Source organism: Eptatretus burgeri, chromosome 7 (assembly GCF_056783735.1).
Source record: "Eptatretus burgeri isolate ZD-2024b chromosome 7, Ebu_testis_v1, whole genome shotgun sequence".
NCBI classification, from domain to species: domain Eukaryota; kingdom Metazoa; phylum Chordata; class Myxini; order Myxiniformes; family Myxinidae; genus Eptatretus; species Eptatretus burgeri.
In genome coordinates this window covers 88,030,186-88,049,555 of record NC_140967.1, presented here as the reverse complement: position 1 = coordinate 88,049,555, position 19,370 = coordinate 88,030,186, and the positions used below count along the sequence as shown (strand labels likewise).

Here is a 19,370-nt window from a genome sequence, read left to right as displayed (position 1 = left end):
AGCAGTGAGACTTTTTAATAGTACAACCCCATAAATGCTTCGGAAAATGTCCTACTTAACATAGCGCAAAATTATTCTCTGCAAAGACAATAATGGAGCACAAAAGGATCCAACGAACACTCAAGGCTTCTGTCATATTCTGTAAGATGTAATAAAGTAAAAGAGTATTGTAAGTGTATGTAGTATAAACTTGTATAACTTCAGTGTTGTAAGTTAAAGTAAAAGAGTATTGTAAATGTATGGAGTATAAACTTGTGGAACTCTTCAGTGTTGTCAGTTAAAGTAAAAGAGTATTGTAAGTGTATGTAGTATAAACTTGTGGAACTCTTCAGTGTTGTCAGTTAATATTATAAAGGGTAATGTCACAATTTTCATAAGGGACAAGAAGACAATGCGGCCACCTTGAAATATGAAGAGGATTTACTTATTTTGTCATTCAATTCAACCACAAATTATTTTTCTGGTCAAATTTGTTTGATGGATTTTGCAAGAATCATGATATGCATGACAGTTTTCTTGTTTGTTTGTCTGTCTGTCTCTGAGCAGCATGTCTCAAAACGTTATGGATGCATTGGGATTAAATTTGGTGGACAGGTTGGGTGTGTGAAAATGGCAGTGTTTAGATTTTGGTGAAGATCCGGATCTGGATACTACAATGTTTTAATTGATTGGCGGAGGTATGCGCTCTACCGAGTGCTGTTCTAGTTTTACATGTTTATTTTCTCCACCACCAAAGGTGGATGGAAGTTATGTTTTCACCTCAGTCTGTCTGTCTGTTTGTGAGCAGAATATCTCAAAAAGTTGTGGATGGATTCAAATGAAATTTTTAGACAGAGGGTTTGTTACAAGGAGAAATTGATGATATTTTGGTGAAGATCAGTATCTGGATTTGAGCGTTTTAAATTTTTTTTGCAAGTGATTCTTTACCATTGAGAGATGGGGTCAAAAACAATATGTAGCATGATATCTCAAAAAGTTGAGGACGAGTTATGACAAAACTATGTGGATGAGTTGGTTAGGTGACAAGATCAAGCCGATTAGATTTTGCTTCAGGTCCAGATCCAGATCCAGCCTATCAGTGAGATACAAAATGTAAACTATTCAGCCTGGTGGAGGTATGCACTCTACCAAATGCCGTTCTAGTTTCAATTATGATGTGTTTATTTTGGCTGCTGCACACCTTCTGCTATATTTTCTTGAAGCCCAGGAACCTAACCCCCGATTGGAAATTGGTTTTAACTTTTGTGGTTTTGAATATCGTGACATTTTTCAGGAACATAACCCCTGTAGTATTTAAGGGTTTACTGTGTGGCATAATATTTCAAAACTTTGTGGACAAATTCTGACAAAACTTGGCGGATGAGTTGGGTATGACTGTGACAAGAACAAGCCGATTCAATTTTGGTTAAAAGGTCTCAATGCAGATCCGGCCCATCAGTGGGATACAAAACTTAAACTGTTTAGCTTGGTGGAGGTATGTGCTCCACTGAATTGGTTCTAGTTCAGGAAAATGTTTTATTTGTTCGGTCTCACTTGTTTTATTTGAATTTAATTTGGAGGAATGAAATTAAATGATGTTTGAGAATTTAAAATACAGCAGTGAATAAATATTTGGGTTATGGTTTGGGGCAAGTAAGGCCAATTTTAATTATTTATTTAAGACATAAAGTTTTCTCTAAAAATTTAGATCCAAACACATTATTTTTATTCCAACAACCCTTTATTTTCAGGTTATTGTGTCCCCCACCCTCCATTCTCCTTCACCTTTGATTTTGTTTTTTGTTCCATTTCTGTTTCATCCCTCTAGTTTTTCCCTTCCTCTTCTTGTGTACTCCTACCCTGAAACATTGAGCTTGTATCAAACTTGTTCACCCACTGTATCCTCCTCCTCCACCTCCCCTCACCTCACTCCCTCTGATCTCATTCTTCCCATTTTCCTGCCAAGTGTCCCTCTGTCATGTCCCTCTACCTCTGGAAGGTTTTCCCCTTTACACTATGTTGTTGTTCTCTTATGTTCCCATCCATCCTGTGTTCCAGCTCTCCCATGAGCCTTGACTTTGTACATTCAAAACATCACATCAGGATACTCACCCAGCACTGGGAAAATGATTAGCAATGGCTCAAAACTCTATATAAATGGACTAATGTCATTGCGGAGTTCTGCTGGCAGAGAACAATTCATTCATTGTTAAATGGAAAAGTTTGAGACACTCCACCATCCCCCCAATAACCTTGTGGTGTCTCTGCAAGAGGTCTTATCTTTTAAAATTCAATTTAACAATATGTTTCAAACTAATCACACTCCCCTGTACCTTCAGGAATCAAATATGAACATTCAGAGGCATGTGATTGTGAATAAATAAACATGCTTTCAGTTAAGTAAATAAGAGATGAATTCGAGTAAAAGCTGAGAATTATACAAATTTAAGAAGGTAAATTCGACTTTACCCTAACCCTATTGTTTGTTTGTGTACGGTGGGCTTGCGTTTTCCGTGCGGCTGCCGTAAGCTCTTCTTAATGAAAAATGAATTTTCCCAACCCCCAAAAAATTACGGCACCCCCACGTTTTCGGTCTCCACAATTTATAAACACGCCGTGCGGCTAGCCGAAAAATAAAAACATGTGTGACTGCTACATTGTGTGACCATAGAAATACTGCGGCCGCTTTATAATTGCTAGTGTCCGTACATTTTGTAGACCCTCCGGACGCCGAGCCAAATGTGACTTAGGCCTTACCTCGTGTTTTCACCTTCATTTTTTTTTTTTAATCATCTTGTGTTTTAATTATTAACAAAAAAAGCAATCCGATCACGTGGTGTGACGGACTGTCGGGCAAGGATTGAATTTCACAGCAAAACCGGTTGTAATTTTTAATACCCATGATTACGTCAGCCCGATGCGTTTGATGAAAGTGATTGTGGTTCTGGGGGCATCATGTTTGATGAGCTGCCCTGGGAGCAGAGCTCTTGCAGAGTGCGCGAGCAATCGAAACCCAGGTCGGAGCTCAAGCCTGTGTGGGCCTTTGGATGTGGCGATTGTACCAGTTTACATACAATACACCGCCACCGAAGGTCATTTACTCATCCTATTTTACCTTAAACATGGGGAATTTCAGTTTAAAGTGTCTTGAAAGTGGGTTTTCTTTGGGTCCACGAACGGATTAATTCACTTTCCATTATTTCTTATTGGGAAAATATTTTTTGAATCCGAACAGCCTCCAGGAACGAATTAAATTCGGATTCTGGGGGCGCCACTGTATAGGTACACAACTATACTCCGATCTCTAGTGGTAGCGCACGGTCGACGCAGACTGCCACGGAGGCCGTACGTAGGTGCACGGCGGGCATAGGGGAACCGTGCGTCGACCTTGCGTTGCCCACAGGTAGTCACACAGACCGCAAGGCCACCGTACGGTGACCGTGTAAATAGTGCGGCTGCCGTAATTTTTTGGGGGTTGGGAAAATTCATTTTTCATTGAGAAGAGCTTACAGCAGCCACACGGAAAACGCAAGCCCACCGCACGCCATATGTACGGTCGACGTGGAACACATCTACGTCATAGCTTGGCTTTGTCGAATTGCTACGGCGAGCGTAGAAATTAAAAAAGTTATAACTCCGCAGTTATAATTCCACGGCACCCCTACGGCCTGTAAAATATAGCCAAACGGCGTCGGGCCACCCTAAGGCCACCTCAGTTTCTCTGCGGCCGCCGCACGTTTCTGTCAATTCAGAGGGCGTACGGCCGCCTTATCCTCGCCGTAGAGCAAATGTGACTGAGGCCTAAGCAATAAGTACAACGGAATCCTCATTTTGTGAAGGTATTGGTCTGCATCAGCAATCAAGATTAAAAATGTGCTTTCTTATTTTTAAAGCAAGAAAAACATTGATATACACTCGTAAAGAACTCATCCTTCCCGATGGGATAATTCCCCCACTTTTATGACTTGTGACGTGGAATACTGGCTACCACCAGGCCAATATGATACATATTTACATAGAGAGAGTTGGGGTCGTCTCCCCACCTTCAACCCCCAGGACAATTAAAAAAAATTTTCCCACCTATAACCTTTTCATGCACAATATGAGTACAACCACCAGTTTGAATCTCATTCCACCCAGCAGTTCTGCAGTGCATAGGAGTGAAACAAACTCACAAACGGACACTTCTCAAATTATATACAGTGTGATCAACTGCCATTGGAAACGAGATGCCGTTGACATTTCGAGCATCGGCCTTCCTTTTGTTCTGACGGGTTAATTCTTGAAACGTCGACTGTACCTCATTACCCACATAATGTGAGAGCCAGGCCACACTTTTTTCTCTTTTTTTGTATGCATTGTCAATGCACAGCAAGGAGGCCATGAGACAAGAGGGGCAGGAGAGGGAAGGACAAAACAGTGGGGAACCGAGACATTAGGAGATCTATGGAAGGGAGAGGGATGGGGTGGGCAACGCGGGGTATACAGGATGGACATTACAGTGATTTTCAGAAGGAAAGGAGAGAATTTTAAGAAGGTGGGTTTGGGGTGGATTAACGGGGGTAGAAAAGGTCGAGGTTTTGGATGGGGAAAGATAAGAGGTGGTGGTGAACAGCTGTTTTGAAGGCCTGGAGGGAAGAATGGGATTGACCAGAGTGAGGGAGTATATTCCAAAGGTGGGATGAAAGAGGGAAGGTGAGCAGTGATTCGTGATTTTGGTAGTTTTACCAGGAGGGGGTTGCTGGCAGACTTTGAGTGCCCTGTGGAAATATGGGGGGGACATATCACAGACAGAGCGGGGGTGGGGGGGCGAGACCGGAGAGGAGACTGAAGAAGACAGAAAGACCACCGACCAGCCTCAACGCTGGAGATACCAATGATCCTAAATGCCTTGGTTTCCACAGCGTGAAGCCGAGAAAGGTGAGAGGCAGGAGCACCAGTCCAGTGTGGAGAGCAGTACTCCATCAGGCTGTGGATGAAAGCTTTGTATGTGGTCAGGAGCTCAAGTGGGCCGAAGAAGGACTTTGCTTGACAGAGTATTCCCAATCAGCGACTAGCTTTGGAGGCGAGGTTGGAAATGTAGCTTTCACAGGAAAGATCATGGCAGATAGTAAGACCCAGAATCTTGAATGAAATGACTTCTTCCAGAGGATTGTTGAGAAAATAGATGGGGGGGGGGGTTTCAAATGGTCCTTTTTGGAGAGACAAAGTGAGAGTGTGAGATTTGTCAGGATTGAAAGACATGTTCCACGTGTTGGAACAGTTTGCGATTTTACCCAGATCTGCAGAGAGCGAAGAAGCTTCGGCTTGTCAGTCTGAGGGATGACAGATGGTACAACAGAGGGTGGAGTCATCAATAAAGAGATAAAGAGGATTTTCCAAAGAGTTGGAGAGATCATTGATGAAAATACTTGATTAGAATATTGAGCACAAAAGCTTCAGTGATATTCAAGGAATCGACTATCAGCCCTTATACGAAAATCCAATTCTTAAGTTTTTTTTCAAGGTCAGCTTACGATCCTTGGTGCCCATTTGAAATGGTGCTATAAGTCACTTTTGTTTTGACATTTGTGCACAAATGTAAGTTTTTGATATAGTATGGCATCCTCTTGTGACCCTCTTTTAGGATATCAAACTTAAGAATATGATGAGGTCAGCCTATTGAGCTTAAGAACGCTTCTAATTAGCACTAATTATGATTTTAATTGGACTTTCAATCGCACGATTGAAACATTTTGCAAATAAAAGGTGAGGGAATAACGATACAGAATATATCATTGAAGATCGCATGCAGGTCAGACTAAGAGTCTTAAGAATCAATTAAAGATGATTAACAGAAACATGGGAGGCTAATAGACTTTAATCAAAATTTTAATAAAAATTGCTTTTAAAAAATCTGAAAATCATATCGATGTATCTCAGATGTCATTGTCAATTAGAAATTACTGTTGACAAGAAAATCTAGGTCAGCCTAATGAGCTTACAAGCACCTCTAATAAGCACTGAATATGATGTTAATTAGACTTTCAAGCACAATTTTTTTGAAACGTATCGCAAATCGAAGGCGCGTGAATAACAATACAGAACATATCACTTAAGAACATATACAGGTCAGCCTAGGTGAATTAAGAACACATTTAGGTCAGCCGAAGTGGATTAAGAATGCATGCAGGTCAGTCTAAATGGATGAAAGAACACATTCAGGTCAGTCCAAGTGGATTAGCAATGCATACAGATCAGCTTAAGCGGATTAATCCATTCCAGAAATTACTAAGATGCCGGACATACATTTAATGAAGCAACGGTGCATTTTACATGAAGCTTTCATCACCTTCAATTGATTCAACAATATATACTCTATATATATATATATATATATATATATATATATATATATATATATATATATATATATATATATATATATATATATATATACTCTATATATATATACTATATATATATATACTCTATATATATATACTCTATATATATATACTCTATATATATATATACTCTATATATATACTCTATATATATATATATATATATATATATATATATATATATATATATATATATATATATATATATATATATATATATACACACACATCACAAAGACAAATTTAATTTCGATGAGGATCCGGATCTGATAATTTTTAAGTGAATCTTCACCATTGAGAGATAGGGCCAAAAACGATATAGTACTGTATAGCATGATATTTCAAAAATGTATTTGGCCCAATATGTTCTTGTGGATCAGGCATTACGTGGTGGAGGTATGCGCTCCACCGAGTGCCCTTCTCGGTTTTGTTGTGATTGTTTAACTCGGGGATGGCTCAAATAGATCAATCCCTCGTAATTGTTTATAATCTCATTAAAGTCTGGCAAAGACCATTGTGGGAACATTCTCAACTAACACTCTGGTTCAAGTTTGAAGGATTAAAATGCAAAGCATTAGTTAAAGAGGTTTGCACATCATCTAAGCAAATAAGAGACTTGTCTGAGTTTACATCAACACAATTAATTATTTACAAAACCAATGTCTTGCAGCCTTTAATAGGTGAGTTACCATTATTTATTTCGGCCCATTATGGTTGTGATAGTTGTTGGCAAACAGCGATCCTGTGCTGATGTTTTCCTTGCATTGTGCAACTTGCAGTGCACTGGTTCGGATTCCGAGAGGAGTTTCACGATCAGTTGCAAGATGTCATGGTGGACAGGGCTCGGCTGAGTCTTGGCAAAGAACTTGGCGAAGGTGAGTCTGCAGTCGGATTGTGAAAATGCTATTCTTCGTGGGTTTTATTGTTTATTTATTTATTATTAGTTGTGCATCTACAATTTGTAATGAATGCAATGCTAGGAAATGTCGATGATTTGGGGGGAGGGAAGGGGGGTTAGCAATTCTGCACATCCATCCTGAAATTCACACACAAGAAACTACAACACATACATACATAATCTATTTCATGAGAATCATCCATCCGCAAATCGAAACAGCCATTCACATTTATGTATTGACAGACAAGTAGCCATCCAATAAACTTTTTTCTTCAAAGCTGTTTCACACAACAACTCACTTCCATTCTTGCTGTCTCATATTCAAGTTGTGCCCTTCAGTTTTATTAACATGCGACAAATATGGTGATGGAAAGGTAAATTGAAATAAAAACCTGAGTGAGAACAATATGCTTCGAGACCAGTATGGGATTCATTGACCTCCAGGACAGCATGGCAAGAAATCTCATAAATTCCATCTTCAAAATTTGAAACTTGTGTGGGAAATGGAAGGAAGGAAGAGAGCGGAGAGCATGAGCAGAGAACCACATGTCACGAGTCGGGGGAAGCAGGGCACGGCCTCGACGATCCAAACGACAATCTTGCCCTTCCCACCTTGAACACAGAGCAAGCTGGTTGACTGGAAAGCGTTCTGCGACCGGGTCATTTACTTTACATTCAAGTGGTAATCAGCCCTTTGAAACACCGATGTGCACACATTATATCTTGAGTGAAGTAACGCTACAAAAATTAATGATGTATCTATTAACCCATAATCTTCATCCAAGTCTGGTAGGATAGCTTGGTGGGATGCACTCTCACCTGTCTAGCCTGGGTTCAAATCCTGGCTTAGCGATAAACTGTCATCCTGATGTTTCATAGACAGGGTGATTCCGTCCTCGGATGGACATTAAACCGGGTGTCCCGTCTGTTGGCATTAGTTGGTGGACATATAAGATCTGGAGTCCTTTGTGAAGAGTTGGTGAGCTATCGCCAGCATCCTGAACAAATTCCAAATCCCTGCACAGTCAGCGGCATACCTAGAGTATTTGGCACCCAGGGTGGACCCTTCCTTTGGCACACCCCTCCACCCGGGATGAATAATTTAAAAAATTAAATACACAGAAAACATATCATGTTTGCAAGTGAAAGTTCAAGTGGATTTACAGTACTGTACCTGGAGTAAGCAAACGGGAAATAAGAAAAATGCAGGACATCAAAAATTCAGCAAACAGGTGATACTGCTTGGCATTGATATCATAACAAGGACAAATGTGTCCAAGAGCCGCGTCTGAAAAACAATAACAACAACTTCCGATATTTCGTCACGTGCCTTGATGGAGCCAATAGCGAGACCCGTCATGGAGGCTCCTCGTTCATGACGAGAAAATAGTGTATTTACGAAATTACAACACATTAAATGGAATAATCTTTAAATAGTAACGTGAACTTTTCGAAACTTTAAAGCAAATGTCCGAATATATTTAAAAGTTAATGATAGACGCTCTCAAAAGGCACCCTCAATACGAGGATGTGTACAGGTGTTTAGTATTTAAGGAGATCCGGATCGTGTATATAAAAGAGCCGAGTCCTAAAGGTTTTGTCTTCACCAGAAGAAGAAGAACAACGCGGAGCTCTCTTAGAGCCAGCGTTCGCTACGCGACACTCGGCTAAAAACACATCTTCAACAACAGAGAAAACATCACCAGGAAGAATTTTCAAAAAGGTAACGGAAAATCCAGTGTCAAGGCCCAACATATTCTTCAACGATGAATCGAAAAAAAAACATTCACCGTCTCAGCTTTCAATCCTTAATTTCTGCAAATTGGTCAATGAGCTCATCAAGATTCACTTCATTTGCATAATTCATGCTCGATTGAAAGCAAAGCCAGGTTTGTTGTCAATCTTGTCTGACTCCATGCATCAGTTTCAATTTGGAAAAAAAAACTTCTTTCACATGAAGCGATAGACACACAGATAGTCGAAAAGAACCTTAAGCACAATGACAGGCTTGGCAGGGATTCACAAAAATCCCATTTTACAATAAACTCCAAACACTGCAATGCTGTCCACTTCTTTACTTCCAAATGTCTCCAAAATCATCCAATTTCAACACTATCTTCGTCAGAGAATTCCATCAAACGTTTTAGTCAATTTTGGAATACACTTCCGAAGTTCTTCTTCTGTTGCAACAACCAAATAGTTTGGCTGAATAGCAGCAAAGACTGACGGAACGTGATCCATTGACTTTGAGCGAGTCTCCAATTCTTGATGAAAGCGATCGAGGATTTCGGACAATCGCTCTTTTCACTTTCTCAGGCAATGTGAGTCCAGCATCCTTTGTCATCTCTCCTGGAATCCATTTTTGGAGCCTAACCCTCCCTCTTCTCTCCATAGAAATGCCCATTTCCTCACACTGTGTCGTTGCATAATGAATGGTCCTCTCCACAATTTAATTCCTCTGATATTCAAGAAACGGCTTTTAAGCTTGGAGCTTCACAATGCACTTTTCAAGGCTGATTCCTACTGTTTGCAAATACTTCTGTGTGAGATCAACTTCTTCCAGGACTTCACAGAGCACATACCTCCGCCACGTAATGCCTGATCCACGAGAACATATCGGGCCCAATACATTTTTGAAATATCATGCTACACAGCACGGTATCGTTTTTGACCCTATATCTCAACGGTGAAGAATCGCTTTAAAAATAAAATAATTCTCGTATCCAGATCCGGATTCGCATCCACCAAAATCGAATCAGTTAGTCACATGAAATTAGTCCGGATCCATCAACAACTTTTTGAGATGTCCTGTATACAAACGAACAGACAGCAAGGGGTGAAAACATAACCTCCTTCACTTCACCTTCAGTGGTGGAGGTAATCAGAATGAAAGTTGTTGTTTTGGACCTCTGCGCAGAGCTTCTATACATCGAGCACATCAGAAATCTAAGGTACAATACAAAGGGCAATTGCATTTGCAGAGCTCTGCAACTTTCCTCACTCTTTGCAATGGTATAGGCAGGGGTGAAAACTGAATCGACTCGAGATACTGGAGCAGGGAAAAGAGTAGGTGGGAGAGAATGGAAGACTTTGGCTCCATTTCCAACACAAAGTAACAGAACACTGGATGTTTCAAGCACATCCCTCACAGGTATGTGGGAGCACATGACTACTCCCATGAAAGTATGCATGATACGGCACAGGCACAGGATGCGCTCAGAATGGACAGGCTCTGGAGGAGGTCATTTGGATGCAATTGCGATGCTCATGTGGTTTGCCACATGAGGTCCGAGTTGCCATCATATGTAGATTTCTCTCGCTGCCATATTGTCTCGGCTCCCGTCGCACCGCCTGGCTCCTGTCGCGCTGCCTGGCTCCCATCATAGTGCCTGATTTGAAATACATGGCATGTATATGGGCTGACTGGAGCCCTTAGGCTAAAATGACCAATTATTTGCAAAGAAAACCCTCCAAAACAACCCATTGGAGGGCTATGACGTCAGTGTTCTTCTCAGCGTCTGATTACTTCCACTATTCATGCAGTTTGGACTCCTTCTGGTGCCACAATAGGTCTGAGCAACCTCAAGCTATCCAGCCAGCAAACAGATTAGTCTTTAAAAGTTTTACTTTTGATTCACCCTCTCCAGAGTGATGCAAACGCACAGCTGTGTAAATGGAGATGCAAGGGGCAGAGACGAGTTTAACAGCTTATCAATAACCTTTCCTTCTTACCACTGAATGCTTGATAAGGCACCCTGCAGTCACTGAATATCAAACTACTCCTTTTTCTGGCACGTCAGAGCTTGTATCCTACACCCACTGCAAATACTCCCAATATATTTCATACCTACTTGCATTCACTAGATGTAAAATAAGAACATATCACACTGTATAATAATGTCCCCTACCCTCCTCACCCCGATTTCCCAAGCTCGTAACGTATACTACTTTCAATTTTAAGATATGGAGGCATTAATTTACGATGGCTGACATATTAACCCTTGGTCCCTCGGCCTCAGGAGAGTTCGGATCTGTCATTGAAGGCAAGCTGAGGCAAAGTGATGGAGCTGAAGTTAAGGTGGCAGTGAAAACAATGAAAAGTGAGTTTCTCATTGTGTAATTTATGGAGAGGATTTTGGGGGGCTGAGGAACGTTACAATCACATTGAAAGCATAACTGTAAGGACTGATGTCAACAGGTATTAAACCAGGGGGATTAAAAGGCAAATGTAAGCATGTGCTTGTTCCTTCCTTGCTTTATGCTCTGCATTTAACAATGATAGGTGCTTGGTTTTGAATCTTGGCAAAGTACAAACTGCCATCCTGGTGTTTCACAGGAAAGGCAAGGTATCAATATGTGCCGTCATTCAGATGGACATTAAGACGTGGATCCCATCTGCCAGCATTAGTTGTTGTACGTTAAATATCCCACGGTGGATGGTTGTCATGCCTGGTGTTGGCTTAATGGTTAGGGTGGTGGGCTTGGGATCTGAGGATCCTGAATTCAAATTCCACTGGCTGTTGAATTAATACCAGGTGGGGTTGACTCTGCTTGTCATCCTTCTGAGGTTGGTAAAATGAGTGCCAGCTTGCTGGTATCCTGTGTCGGAGTGGCGACCCATCCAGGATTGTGCCCAATAGCCAAGGTGACTGCTGAGGCAGCACCAATGCTCTGCACAGAGTATGGTCCTGATGAATGGATGGATGGTTGTCAATGGAAAGTTTTAGATTTTTCTACGAGTTACTAGGATTGTTACTAGCTTCTGCTGAATGTCAATACTTGCTTATGAAACTTATTAATGCCCAAAAATGGTAAGTTTAAATGCTTCATGAAAATAACAATTATTTATTTTTAATATTTTAAAATTGTCCAAATGCCAATAACTGGGAGATTTCGCTTTAATTTGAAAAAAAAAAATTTAAAAAGCAAAATTAAAACTTTCATTTCGTGGGTTGGGAAACAAATATGACAGCGAAACTTTTCTCTTCCACTTTTCTCAGAATGGTTTTTAACTTTTCCATTCCACCGGATATTTCTCTCCTAAATCGATTTTTCTTTTTTGAAAGAACAGCTTATAAGAGTCAGTTAAATCAGGTCAGTCAGGTTTCTTGACTGCCACCGGTAACATGTAACCCAGTGCTACCTGCCGCATGGTCGTGTTGTCGGCGACTAAACCGACACCCCTCACTGTCTTGCCAGTGGGGAGGGTGATGATGACACTCTGCCAGGACGAAAAACAACACCTGCCAAAAGGCGGATGAGCTCCTTTAGGGAGCCAACGGCCATCCAGTAAGGAGATGGTGTCTCCGAAAAAACACCCATCCGGTTAGACCGGTTTTTTTTTCGGTAGTAGATTGTAGACAGCAACCGCCCAGGGTGGTACTACCATTCTGACTTGCATGCGATTTAAAGTGGTGCACGAAACCATCGTATTTTGTGGAGACACCGTGAAAGGATTGCTGGTCTTACTTTCTGTCTCACTCAAACTATAGCTACCAGGCTAGCTTTAATCTCTCTTTTCTGCAAACAAACATCATATACTTTTCATCATACATTTTTCTTACAAACTCATTTTCCCTCCTCCCTTCATTCTCTCTTTTCTTACTTTTCTATGCAGTTCTTTTATTTAAGCTTGGCCTGGATGAGGACTATTTAGTCCGTGCCTGTAGCCTTCCGCATTAAAAAAAAGTAAAAACGAAAGCTCCAATTAACAATCACGAGTATTGGCTGTGCTCAGGTCTGTTCTAAAAGAATATAAATAAAAATTTAATAAATATTAAAAATGCAGACTACCTACATCAACAAAAGGGTTTTTATTGGTCTCCTACCGGTATCACTGGATGGGACTGTAGGTTTGCTCTCCATCCGTCCATCTGTGGTTTTTCAGACTTTTTTTCCCTTTAACATATTCAACTGAAACTTGGTACATGGATTTATTATGATAAGTTACAGAACAAGTTCAAGTTTCAGGGCGTTTTGTCAATTTTTCAGAGTTACGCTCTTTTGAAATTAGGACAAGTCTGGAGACGGTGATGGTTCACGAGAAATGTACACGGTTCGCCTTTTTTATTTTTTGACCTTCGAGGGGACGCCACGGGCAAACTGGCGGGAATCGGGAAAAACGTAAATGATGAAAGTTGTAGTACTCAAAGAGCACAACTTGCATACCAACTTTCATTCGAAACAGTTGAAAACCCTTGGAGCTCGATGCCCAAGTTATTGATTTTTTTTTTTTGACATTTTCTAAGTTTGTGACCTTGTGACCTTGACCTTGGGACGAAAATGAAAAATCGAGCTCCGTGGGGCTATGTAAGTGCCATTGGGCTAACCAAATACTGAAACCCCTGCCAGATTCGACAAAGCCCCTCGGAGAAGATGTAACTTGAAACCGGCTACCCCCTATAAACATGTTTTTTGGGCGTGGCTCCGCCCATAATGGGCGCACCATGCCCATTCTCAGGAAAACACAACTAGATCATGATATAAACCTCCCACCAAAATTTTATCAGGATCGGATCAAAACCCACGGAGCTATGCTCAGGACAGACAGACAGACACCCATAATGAATATAGTGGTCACTTAGTGACTCGTGAACCAACAAAATATCACATATTATACATGGGTCAGTGTTCAGCTGCCCTGACTCCACCCACTGCTTTACACCCATTGGCCGGACAGTTGGCCTGACCCAACCCAATAAAATCATGCACCGTCACTGCATAAAGCAGCACAGATCAGCAGGCCTCAGGCCTTCAGCCTGGGTCTTAGTCCAGGGCCCGGTGGAATCGGAATGATCCCAGGTATGTGACCACGATGCATTATACATATGCACACAAGCCATATGCATATTTTGCTTCATGTATGTACATCAGATTATTTTTAATATGAAATGGGCAAAGCAGAGAAACTAATGAAACACGGTGGGTTCGAGAACTTCTTCTTCGTCATTTTGGCTCTGGTATCGGCACGAACGTGCGCTAAACGTAGACCAATTTTTATCTCCCTAACGTTCATTGGGACTAGTAGGGGACATGTCTTGCAAAGCATTTCTCATTCTTCTTATTTTTATTTTTGGTTTAATGTGACAAAGATCTGGAAATATTTGCCTTCCCACCCAAAATCCACCAATGATGCACGTTGATGCTGGACAGGTACTCCATTCCCTATACCACATCTACTATGATTTTAACAAGCGTCTGCAGAGGCACACACTGTGGGTCTGGGGTAAAAGGAGGATGACACGTTAGCTGTGTGAACCATTCAACAAAATCCCCCATTGTTAAAACTCACGGAGTTCGAAGCACATATGACTAAATAACCTTACTCAAGTATTCCTCTAAGGGCATCAGCTGTCATCCTATCATCCTACGCTTTCATCATGCTCTCATCCTTATCATCCCAGCTATTTTATTTGGCCATCATCCTGAGTTTTCTCTGCTGCTGCTACTACTACTACCACGACCTCAATTATTCTCTCATGTTTATGGGGTCGGCCAGAGAGCGTTTTTACCTTTCATGAGCTCGCTGTACAAGCCTTATGTTCAAGTGAAGGTGACTTGGGCAAGAACTTGAAATTTATTTGGGGTGTTAGTTATAACTTGCATACACTTTGCGAAAGCTACTGTGGAGTCTTTAACGCTCAGCAACGACCGGTTCTGATAGACGGGTTCCCCAGTTTAATGCCTATCCGATTGATGCCGCATACAATGACATTCGAACACACTCTGATTGGCCAACTCAGGGCTTGTGCACACCTCTAAGTCTAAGCTATCTTGCCAGCCCTATTGATCCGACGCGATTTCCATTGTGTTACAGTAATTCTCCATTTTCACAGGATGGAATTATTTTGTGGAAAAGTAAGTTGCACCTGAAGCAGTCTTCTTCTTTCGTATGCAGCACATGGCTGTGTGCCAGCATCATTTGCAGGGGGCGCGTCTGTACCGTTGATACAGTGTTCCTGGAGGTTAGAGCAGGAATTTGTAATTTGTTCAGGGTGCCGGCGATAGCTCACCTCTTCTTGAGGGACACCGTGGGATCTTTAAGATCCACCAACGAATGTCAGTAGACGGGATGTCCGTTTAACATCCATCCGAGGGATGGCACACACATTGATTAATTGCTCTGATTCAAACCCAGGCACATACCTGTCCTTTTTAAATGCCGAGCGTCAAGCAAGGAAGCAGCACATACTTACCTTTGTCTCTTTAATCCTCAGTTTTAATACCCAGCACTCCTCTCCTCCTCTCTTTCTAGTGCGGTTATAATATAATATAATTAATAGGCTGCCGCTCAACGATTTAAATCATAACCGCACTATAAATCGAAGTGTCAACATCACCGTCATACCGAAATAAATAAAATAAAAAACCAGGGAGTCTGGAACACTGACGCTAAACATTACCTCGACGTGTTTTGACTTATGAGTAACTTACAAGTAACGTGTGTCAACGATCACATAACTTGCCTACAACTTATGGCCAGCGTATGCGGAACGTGTGCGTCATACGCTAGCATACGTTGAAAAATTTTCAACATGCTGAAAATTTGTCGACGTACTCGGCGTACTATGACGTATGCCAGCGTGCTCTTAACGTATTCGGCAAATTTTTCATACGCTGGCTAAAACGTCAAGGTGTGACAGCGGCTTGACACTTCGATGTCTAGTGCGGTTATGATTTGAATTGTCGAGCCGCAGCCTTTTAATAGGCTACGCCACGTGATCGTCGGTGATACGCTGCCGCGCTATGCATAAGTTAGACTATCGTTGGACATAGGTTGTGAACGCCGACAACATGCTCAGCATTCGTTGATATAAGTTATCTATATATTATCGAAACGTTCTGTGTAAGTTACTCGTATGTTATGCATACGTCCAACTCGTTATGAATACGTCCAAAACTGGAAAAAAACATCAATAGTTCAGCGTACGCCAGCGTTTTACATACATTTTGATATGTTGCCATACGCTGGCTAAAATGTCAAGGCGTGACAGGGCCTTTAAGTGGGGTATACCTATACTGCTAAACGGAAGGGTTTTAAAAGTGCCACGAGGGTGATTTGTGTTCTACGTTGTCCAAGTCTGTAATTCAATTGAAATAAAATAAAGATTTTAAAGGTTTTAGAAGAAAAACAAATTCTGAAATCTACCGCCATTGATGCAGCATCTTTTACACCACCTTCTTAACATGTTACATTAGTTCTTCATGCCTGTTGTTTGTGTCCTTTATGGCGTCCTTAAAAACAGTAAGTTTTTACTGTTTGGAATTATTTTCAATTTTGTTAGACTGGCATACAGGCAGACAGCGTAATTTCTTTTTTTATCTCATCACTCTCTGTGCATGTACGATCGGGACAAATTCGGAGCCAAAATACTGTAAACTACAGGTTTGTTTTCCGATTCGTGTTCAAAATATAACATTCAATTAAAACTAAGTAGTTATTCAATCATAGACTGCCATTTGTAGACAGACAGACAGACAGACAGACAAAGTGAACCAATTGCTTAACCCCACTTTTCGCTTTGCGAGCGCAGCGTAAAAATCATCGACTATAAAGATCTTTGGTTTGACTCGGCTAGGGGTCGAACTGCCCAGACTTCTGTCGACTTGTGGTACTATAATCCTCAAGTTGTAAAGAACTATGACAATGGTTTAAAATTGTGCTTCGACATAAATCACATGCTGCACAATGGCATTAGGGAGATTTTGAGGTTGGTTTACATTGTGCTTGGACAGCCCACTGTTCTTGTCGAGTTGGCCGCTTGCACGTGGTTACCCTTGCGTGCTTAAAACCCTCATGAGCGATTGTTGTGGTAGTTACCTGCAGCCATTTCCAAGGGTCAGTCAAATGGAGCACCTAAGTGAGACATCGGTGTACTTTTACATGAGTTACACTGATATCAGTAAGCAACGAAGCCTGGTGTTAGCTTAGTGGTTAGGGTGGCGGCTTGGGATCCTCGGGTCCTGAGTTCAAGCCCCGTTGGCCGCTGAATTAATACACCAGGAGGTTGACTCAGCCTGTCATCCTTCTGAGGTCGGCAAAATGAGTACCAGTGTACTGGTAAGGGGGACACTGCATCAGCAGCATAGCTGCATCCCAACCAATGATGCAACCAGTAGCCACAGGATGCACTCAATAGAGTGAGAGAGTGAGACGGGCAAATGAACATTGTATATGGAATTTGAACTTTGCATCCCAAAAATCATGTACTGTGTGATCAAATGGGAATACCAAGCAGGCCCAACCCACCGTGATCATCTCATTTTATGTCCTGCGTCTTCCCGGGACATTCCATACCTTCCCGTGACACCATTTGTACCATATTCTCCGTATTTTGTCTTATTTTGCTCGTGATGCCAATTACCATGACAATTGATGAAACGTATTCCACCTGAACCTCATATTTCGTCTTTAAATGACCGTCTAACGGCTCTTCATTGTGACTTTGCCAAGCAACCACTTTCCAAACCTCATCATGCTTATCTCCGCAGTGGAAATCTGCACTCGGGTGGATATGGAAAACTTCCTGAATGAAGCTGTCCGAATGAAGGAGTTTGATCATCCAAATGTCCTTTGCCTCCTCGGTTTGTATTAATACTTATTTGATTACCCCGGTTCGATGGATGATCACCGAAATGTTAACATCCCTAACATCCTGTAAATCCCATACTCAGGGTTGAGAACTATTATTTTAGGCATTTACTGAAGTTTCACTCACTGTGCTCGATTAAGTGGTGAATATTCTATTGAACATTTGAGAGTTTGGTTGTTTTATTCCCATGTTATGATTTGACCATGAGAATGCATTTTGGAAACTTGTCCATGGCTTATAGATTTCAGACATTGTACAGTTAATGCGTGTGTTTTATTGCAAGTCCTAAGCATTATTCACCTTTTATCATGTGATCATCACAGAAGGTGTGTGCTTGGGGAGAAAAGATCACAAGTATGGATAGAGGATGATCTGGGGAGGAGGTGAACAGCCATCTTGAAGCCCTGAAGGGAAGAATGAAAGTGAAGAAAGGTGCATAACTTCTCATCAAAGAGGATATGATTAAATGAAGGGCAAAATGAAATGTAGGATAAAAGACAAAGCAGAAGCTGAAAAACAAGATACTGAGGCCTTCTCTCCACAATCACGTCCGCACCGTGCTGAAAATTGCTCCATTCGATACGGCCTACCGGGACCAAGACTGGGCCGTAATACCTCTGCACAGCACCCCTGCCAAGTCGTACATGCTATAAACCATGCACAGATGACCACAACCTGAACATGGTGACATTATTTGAGAGTGTGTCACATGCATACCTATGCAAGATATCCATTAATTACAACTCCACATGCATAGAGAACATGATGGCATCTACTTGGTAGTGAGGACAGCGAGCTCCTGTGCAGTTCAATCGCACCCCAGCACGTAAAGATCAATGGCCGTGTACTGGAGACGAGGAACCAGATGAGACCAACATTGAGCATTGGGATTGTCAGTGAATAGTGTGCCTCTGAGCTTTCTCGTTTTGGGTTTGATTCTTGACATCGTTAAATATGACTACAAAATGTAGTGCTGGTAATCCGCCAGCAGGATGTGCTGTTGTCAAGCATTCCTTCCTTCACAGATGATTTTGCCGTTTTGCAGAATGCAACGTGATGGCATGAAAGAGTTCTGATCGTGTATCACAACCATGCTCACAGTGTTCGGGGAATTTGCAAGCATGTGAAGAAAGAAAACTTGTACCAAACATACCAAACACATGACATATGACAAACATGTGACATACCTAACCGCAACACAATTATGCGGTGGTAGTTTAGTTCGTCGAGACTGTCTCTCATTTCCAGTGGTTAGCACATCCAGTACCGCGAGATATATAATTCACTGCTTCTCCATGTTTTTTGGCCTATGTTTGAAGTTGGAAGTAAATTTAGATTACCTTGGCAAAAACCCTTTCTATTGACAGTTCCGGTGGAAATGCTTTGTCTCACATTGAATGCTGGGATATGGTAAATTGTCTCATCAGGGGCAGAACTGTGTTCAATCTTGCAGATGTGAAGGATACTATGGTATAGTTTTAAAAAGTCAGCTTTTGGGTTGCTACCTTGACCCTT

General features: G+C 41.5%; 1 protein-coding gene across 3 annotated transcripts in view; it reads left to right on the top strand.

Moving 5' to 3' along the window:
* LOC147023727 (tyrosine-protein kinase Mer-like) overlaps positions 1 to 19,370 on the top strand; it is a 119,375-nt gene that overhangs the window by 78,594 nt on the left and 21,411 nt on the right. For all 3 annotated transcript variants that reach the window (XM_085889474.1, XM_085889475.1, XM_085889476.1), the window contains 3 exons: positions 7,145 to 7,240; positions 11,283 to 11,363; positions 17,755 to 17,847. In XM_085889474.1, the coding sequence (XP_085745600.1) occupies positions 7,145 to 7,240; positions 11,283 to 11,363; positions 17,755 to 17,847 (270 nt within the window). The remainder of the gene's footprint in view (positions 1 to 7,144; positions 7,241 to 11,282; positions 11,364 to 17,754; positions 17,848 to 19,370) is intronic.